Source organism: Megalobrama amblycephala, linkage group LG13 (assembly GCF_018812025.1).
Source record: "Megalobrama amblycephala isolate DHTTF-2021 linkage group LG13, ASM1881202v1, whole genome shotgun sequence".
Classification (NCBI taxonomy): Eukaryota; Metazoa; Chordata; class Actinopteri; order Cypriniformes; family Xenocyprididae; genus Megalobrama; species Megalobrama amblycephala.
Genome location: NC_063056.1, coordinates 25,586,809 through 25,594,687, shown reverse-complemented (window position 1 = coordinate 25,594,687; position 7,879 = coordinate 25,586,809). Strand labels below are relative to the sequence as shown.

Below are 7,879 nucleotides of genomic sequence, written 5' to 3'. Positions count from 1 at the left end.
CTGAAAATGAACACATTTACAAGAACTTCTATTAGTATTCATCAATGACACTTAAAGGAATAGTTCACCTAAAAAATAAAACATCAATTATTCACCCCCAAAACTATATGGCTTTCTTCTGTGGAACACAAAAAAGGAGATATTTTTAAAAGTCTCAGTGTGTTTATTTATTTATTTTTTTATTATCACCATGAAAGTCAAAAAGTCCTTTGTTGCTTTGTACCCCAATAATTTCATTGTATTGACAAAAACAGTTGAAACATTCTTTAAATATCATATTTTGTGTTCCACAGAAGAAAGAAAGAATCATTTGATGATTTAAAGAATGATTTTAAACATTCTGATACTGGTAAGAGTGACAGCACACTTTGTCTCAGCAACAATTACATAATATAAATTAAAGCAAAAGAATACTGCAAGACAGTAACTTGTTGAAAATCTACTGTAATGACTTCCTGTAAATGTGATCCTTTAAATGTAAATGTTTATGACTAAAGGCACCTTGAGTGGCAGTTACTCAAGAAGTTCCCATGCTTTTCCATTGACTAATTATGCAGCCATATCAGCAAAATGGAAAGAAGGACAAGGGTAAAGGTTAAGATTAGGAACGAAGGTATTTACTGCAAGCATCGGTACTAAAACAGAGAAACCTGCTGCTGAAGATGTGAACTATTACACATGGTTGACCACATTTTTTTAACATTGCAAAACTGTTGCAAGTTTGCTGTATCATTTCATCGAGTCTACCTCCTGCCTCAATATGAGCAATACCTGACAATCTGCTAGCCTGCCTCACTCAACAGTAAGTATACATAAATAAACAGGCAACACAGCTGCCTAACTAGCTTCAGTATTACACAGTTTTGACACATACACTACATTCATAATCATTCAAAATTATCACACAGCAGTGATCACACATCACTTGAATGTGTCATTCATTTGTCCTTCTCACCTTTGAAAGGGAAGTAGGAGGAGTGTTTCTGAATAACAGGAACAAATGTATTCCTGTAATACACATATATTCACCAGTAGGGCTGAGACTAAAAAGACCATGCAATTATACACATAATCGGTGAATTATCTTTATGTATACAGAATTATCTTTATATATCAGTTTTGTACAGTGAAGTCAGCACAGTAAAGTCACTTGCATTAAGTAACAATAAGGAAGACATTTGTTACTGTATTTATTAATCTTTGTTAAAGGGTTAGTTCACCCAAAAATGAAAATTCTGTAATTTATTACTTACCCTCATGCCGTTCCACACCCGTAAGACCTTCGTTCATCTTCGAAACACAAATTAAGATTTTTTAGTTGAAATCCGATAGCTCCGTGAGGCCTCCATAGGGAGCAATGGACACTTCCTCTCTCAAGATCCATAAAGGTACTAAAAATGTGTGAGTACAATGGTTCAATATTAATATTATAAAGCGACAAGAATATTTTTGGAGCGCCAAAAAAAAAAAAAACTAAATAACGACTTATAACGACTTATTTAGTGATGGCCGATTTCAAAACAATGTGTCAGTGTGTCGAATCTGCTGTTCGGAGCGCCAAAGCCATGTGATTTCAGCCGTTGGCAGTTTGACACGCGATCTGAATCATGATTCGACACACTGATTCATTTATGCTCCGAATCTTCATGAAGCAGTGTTTTGAAATCGGCCATCACTAAATAAGTCGTTATTTTGTTTTTTTGGCGCTCCAAAAATATTCTCGTCGCTTTATAATATTAATATTGAACCACTGTACTCACGTGAACCGATTTAAATATGTTTTTAGTACCTTTATGGATCTTGAGAGAGGAAGTGTCCATTGCTCCCTATGGAGGCCTCACGGAGCTATCGGATTTCAACTAAAATATCTTAATTTGTGTTTCGAAGATGAACGAAGGTCTTACGGGTGTGGAACGGCATGAGGGTAAGTAATAAATGACAGAATTTTCATTTTTGGGTGAACTAACCCTTTAATGTTAGTTCAAAAAAATACAACTGTTCTTTGTTAGCTCATGTTAGCTCAGGTCCATTAAGTAATTTTAACATTTACAACTTTTGATTTTATTAATTAATTAGTATATTTTTCATTGCTATAGTTCATGTTATCAAATGTTAGCAATATCTATTGTCAAAAATTTGCTTACTTGATTGGTGACCTAGAAATTGCAAGTATCTTAGGGTGTTAAATTTGTCAAAATCCTTTTTTGACTTTTTTTTAAATTATACTATATCCCGGACTTTAAATGCATATTCATACTTTGGACCCCACTGTATGTTTAATTGTAAATCGGTTGAAAACACACTTAAAGGGTTACCCGTAAGACCTTCGTTCATCTTTGGAACACAAATTAAGATATTTTTGATGAAATCCGATGGCTCAGTGAGGCCTCTATTGCCAGCAAGATAATTAACACTTTCAGATCCCCTGCAAAGGTACTAAAACATATTTAAAAGAGTTCATGCGACTACAGTGGTTCAACCTTAATATTATAAAGCGACCAGAATACTTTTTGTGTGCCAAAAAAAACCAAAATAACGACTTTTCAACAATATCTAGTGATGGGCGATTTCAAAACACTGCTTCGAAGCTTTAAGAATCTTTTGTTTCAAATCAGTGGTTCGGAGTGCCAAAGTCACGTGATTTCAGTAAACGAGGCTTCGTTACGTCATAAGTGTTTTGAAATTTCAATAGTTCACGCGACTTTGGTAGTTTGAAATGTGATCCGACTCACTGATTTGAAACAAAAGATTTGTAAAGCGTCGAAGCAGTGTTTTGAAATCGGAAATGTTGAACCACTGTACTCACATGAACTTTTTAAATATTTAAATACATTTTAAATATGTTTTAGTAGCTTTCTTGGCATCTGAAAGTGTTAATTATCTTGCTGGCAATAGAGGCCTCACTGAGCCATCTGATTTTATCAAAAATATCTTAATTTGTGTTCCGAACATAGACTGTAAAAAAAGATGAAAGGTCTTACAGGTGTCGAACGACATGAGGGTGAGCAATAAAAGACATAATTTTAATTTTTGGGTGAACTAACCCTTTAATTTAGGGTACGTTTACACAAAAATGATGTACTGAAAATAGAAACATTTTTCCTTTGCGTTTTTCCACAAACAGACGACGATCGTCGAAAATGACTAAAAACACTGTATTATGCTGCCAGGCCAGTAGTTGGCAACGTCACTTGGTAAATAAATACTGCGCGCTTATAAACTGAACACATATTGCGCGTGACATTACCCTTTTCACAAATTCACATTTTTGTAGTTTACATGGAGGCAATATCGGTATTGTTTTCAAAAACTTGCACTTTGAAATCCGTTTTCAAAAGTTTGCATTTTCGGGCCCCCAAAAAGCCATTGTGTAGTAAATAAAGGCCAAAACACAGACAAAAAATGTTTTCTGTATTTAGTTAAAAATTGTTGTGTAAATGGCCCCTCAGCCAATCTGCACTCTTGTATTTGAGAAAAATACAACATCTGTATTATAATAATATGCCCCCATATTCACTCCACTGTAACAGCTGGTGTATGTTTTCATCAAGGTTAATGTATGATGTACTTTAGAGATGCTTTTCAGCTTTTCTGGATGTGTGCACTTTCAAAATGACTAAAGCATTTTAGATTCATCATAAAAAAACAATATTTTATTTCTTTTGGATGCTATATGCTCAAACTGAGAAAAAGTTGGACAAAACATGTTTTTACACACAAACACAAGGTACGACAAAGAGTTCTTACAATTCAAAAGCAATCCTATCAGCAAGTTCATTAAAAAAATGAAAAGGATTGGTTTTGACTTGGGGTTCCCACAAAAACATTTGTGTACTTAATGGATTTTGAAAAGAACGATAGGTAACACTAGAGCATTCTGTCCTTCACAGAGGGATCGAGAAGCCTGTAATCATTGCTCTTCTACAGTACAGTCTAATATAGACATACCTGGCTTTCTTAAAATCACTTACTTTGCACCCAAATTTCATACAATACAATTCAAACATTCAGAGCCATTCAAAGTCACACACTACAGACTCATCAGGTCATGACATGATTTAGACTTGAGTTTGAAAGCTGCTTGCTTGTTCTTCTTAGCAATCAGTTTGTTAATGAACCGCTTCGCTTTCTTTGGGAGACTCTCCCGACGCTTTTGAAGAGAACAACGCCTGGTGAGGGCCTCCAAGCTGTCTCTTCGTAGACGGAGCTGGCGGATGATGCCCTCAAACAGCGGCCAGACGTTGTGTTGCATTGCTGCTGACGTCTCAATGAACTTACAGTCAAAGACAGCAGCAGACGCACGACCCTCTGAAAAATAAGAGAAGAAAGTATAAAATGAAAATTCTCAGTGAGGTAACACAAAAAGTACTTTATCAATCCCATGAGGGGGATTCACAGATTAAGAAAATTAAATTTTAATGTTACTGCAGTGACCTTATTTAAGATAAAGAGTAGGGCCGCATTTAAGAGTTTTACTATATACTTACCACTAATGGACACTTCTCGGCAGCGGACCAGGTCACATTTATTGCCGACCAGGATGATTGGAGTGTGGTCAGCCTCACGTTCACGCCGGAGCTTAATACGAAGATCTGATGCGCGAAGGAAGCTTGAACGATCTGTTATGGCATAAACTATAATGAAAGCATCTCCTGTCTTCAAACATCGCTCCTGCGTCCAGCTGTCCTCATCCTGATGGAAACAAAAATTAGAATGTCTCAGAACCTCCAATCACTTATAATAAAGTATAATAATATATTAATTGCAGACAAACTAAAAGTGTTACCTGTGAATCCCACATGTCGAGTAGGGTAACGGTGGCCCTCTCACCGTCTACTGTAATTGTCTGCTCAAATACTTCACCTGACAATATTAAAAAGGACAAAGAGTTGAAACAAGGTTATGAATACTGGCCAGAGCAAAAATTAAAATTATAATCTGACTTACTTTAAGACAGTATATGAATTATATAGCCTATATTGAAAATAAAAAATATCTTTATTTGAAGTTTTCGGTGCAATCTGATAAGGTTTGTCTTGTGCAACTCTTGTGACTTTGAAATTCCACACAAGGGACTCTTGAATATGAAAAGATGAACCTTAAATGTTTCTTAAATGTTTAATTGTACGATTATGATGGAAAAATGTTAATTTATGAACTTTATAAATATAACGGATAGGTCACCCAAAAATTTAAATCCCCCTAAAAGTTCCAAACCTCTTTGACAATTTTTCTTCTGCTGAACACAAAAGATATCTTGAAGAATGTCGGTAACCAAACAGTTGATGGGCTCCATTATTTTCCATACTATAGAAGTCAATGGAGCCCATCAACTGTTTGGTAACCCATATTTCTTTCTTCATAGAAAAAAGTAATTCATACAGCTTTGGAACAACTTGTGAATGAGTAAATGATGACAGAATTTTTATTTTTGGGTGAACTAACCCATTAAGAACGTCAGTTGAAAGGTATTAGTGCACCTATATAGGCTCTGTGAAAAGTTGGAGTATAAAAGAAGCGTCGAGTTAAGTGTCAACATACCTCCATACAACTCGCATTCGCTGCCCATGCTGTCTGACGCCCCAGCGAATATACTGGCGAGCGCGGACTTCCCAACGCCGTTGTCTCCGAGCAGGACAACAGTGAAGGGTCCGACCGAAGACGGAGTCGGTGACTCGGTTGAGAGAGCGGAGTCTGAGGAGGCGGACGAGCAGGAACTGGACCGGGACATACCGATGTCAGAGTGCGCGAAACCATCGCTCAGCAGCTGCCCACCCTCCGTCCCGCAGATGCTCCACCGGTGCAGGTGATGCTGAACGCGGATACTGTGGCGCCGCATGCTCGCCAGCAGGGTCATATGTGCAATTTGTCGACAAACACTCGGTTAAACGACGGTTGTCTCTTTGAGTGTGGCTGAGGCAAAGAATTAACAGACTAGATCGGACGGTGTAAAATTGTGCTCCAATAGTCCCATCCAGCAGAAACCTGCTCAGCAAGAAGATCTAATTGCTCTTAGCTCCGTTGTCTTCAATTAGGCACACCTGAATGAGGACTGGTGCTTTTTGCCCTGGTAATCCTGTCCGTCTATATTTTGCGCAGTAATGTGCTTGGAGCTCTCAGTTCATGGTTATATTAAGGTCTCAGTAGCAGTGAGGATTTCCTTGACGTCACTTCTCCCTCCCAGTGAGCTTCAGCGGGTCTTTCCTTATACCGACTGATGGGTGGAAAATGCAGTATTTCATCTCTAGAATCATGTCTCGAATCGAGACGTGATTCTAGTCCTATGGGGTGATAGGAAACCCGACAATCTTTGAGAGAAAAACAGATTTAGGGATTTTTTTTTTAATAGCCTACATTATTAATGTCCACTTTCCATCATTATAACATAGCCCTTAATATATTCTCACACTACGGAAGAGGATTAGGGCCAAGCAATAATAAAAAAATAAAACCATCTCGAGATTAAACTCGTTAAATTTCGAGAAAAAAAGTCGAGATAAAATGTTGAGAATAAACTCGTTAAATTACGAGAAAAAACTCGTTAAATTTCGAGAAAAAAGTAGAGATAAAATGTTGAGAATAAACTCGTTAAATTACGAGAAAAAACATGTTAAATTTCGAGAAAAAAAGTCGAGATAAAATGTTGAGAATAAAGTCATTAAATTACGAGAAAAAAGTCGTTAAATTACGAGAACAAATTCGTTAAACTATGAGAAAAATGTCGTTAAATTTCGAGAAAAAAGTCGAGATAAAATGTTGAGAATAAAGTCTTTAAATTATGAGAAAAAAGTCGTTAAATTACGAGAACAAATTCGTTAAATTATGAGAAAAAAGTCGTTAAATTACGAGAACAAATTCGTTAAATTACGAGAACAAATTCGTTAAATTACGAATTTGTTCTCATAATTTAACGACTTTTTTCTCGTAATTTAATGACTTTATTCTCAACATTTTATTTCGAATTTTTTCTTGAAATTTAACGAGTTTTTTCTCGTAATTTAATGAGTGTATTCTCAACATTTTATTTCGACTTTTTTCTCTAAATTTAATGAGTTTTTTCTCGAAATTTAACAACTTTAATCTCGAGATGGTTTTATTTTTTTTATTATTGCTTGGCTCTAATCCTCTTCCGTCTTTATATATGAAAATAAAAAACTAGGCTATATAACTATTTTTATCCCTTTATATTTCAGGAATGATGATCATACATGGGGTTCATTATAAGTTTGAAACCTGTATGCCTGTATCTAGATTTTTTTTTTTTTTAACAGCCTAATAATTCCTTCTGAGAAGTGTTTCTCAAGTGTTTTCGGGTTCAGGTTGAAAATAAGGAGTTACAGCTTCATGCAGTGGATCTATAACAGATTATGCTGCATACTAAAACCAACTAAACAAAATTGACTGGAAAAAAAAGTCAGTGACATTATGTAACCGTGATTAGTATGTTGGTTAGCAAAGTAAACCATGGTTAAAGCAGGACACATGAGGACAGTAGATCCTATAAGGACAATTAATCGTATTCAGTAGCTACAGACACAAACAAAATCCAAGACATTCTCAGTCACTAGCTGTCAAATCCGTGTCTGGTACAGCAGTTTCCGTATTCTAAATATACTATATAATTTATATTAAGATCTGATAGACTTGAATTGAATGCTAACAAATCATATCTCGTGGTCATTTTATTTCTATTCACAAGAGACCAATGTGACCAAAACTAACCCAAACCAAGAACAATTTCAGTCTTTTCAATATTACATGGCATGCAAACAAATCAAGGGGTTAGACAGTGTACAACACCAGATGCTCATGCTCTCTATTTCACATATGTGCAAACGTGCACATAAACATGTACCGAGATGCAGATTACATTCACTCT

At 35.9% G+C, this 7,879-nt stretch overlaps 1 protein-coding gene across 1 annotated transcript; it reads right to left on the bottom strand.

The window, feature by feature from the left end:
• Positions 1-3,631: 3,631 nt before the first annotated feature.
• On the bottom strand, positions 3,632-6,407 carry gem (GTP binding protein overexpressed in skeletal muscle). Its single transcript, XM_048154260.1, has 4 exons — positions 5,542-6,407; positions 4,787-4,863; positions 4,488-4,692; positions 3,632-4,308 (listed from the first exon to the last, which is right to left on the bottom strand). Exons 1-4 carry the CDS (start codon positions 5,855-5,857, stop codon positions 4,031-4,033), a joined length of 876 nt encoding a protein of 291 aa, XP_048010217.1. The 5' UTR covers positions 5,858-6,407; the 3' UTR covers positions 3,632-4,030.
• Between the last annotated feature and the right edge of the window lie 1,472 nt (positions 6,408-7,879).

Excerpts from the sequence above, each read along its gene's own strand:
- gem (XM_048154260.1), bottom strand. The coding sequence starts at position 5,857 with ATGACCCTGCTGGCGAGCATGCGGCGCCACAGTATCCGCGTTCAGCAT. Across the intron at positions 4,864-5,541 it reads CGAATGCGAGTTGTATGGAG|GTGAAGTATTTGAGCAGACA; the intron begins GTATGTTGACAC and ends TAATATTGTCAG. Across the intron at positions 4,693-4,786 it reads TCGACATGTGGGATTCACAG|GATGAGGACAGCTGGACGCA; the intron begins GTAACACTTTTA and ends TGTTTCCATCAG.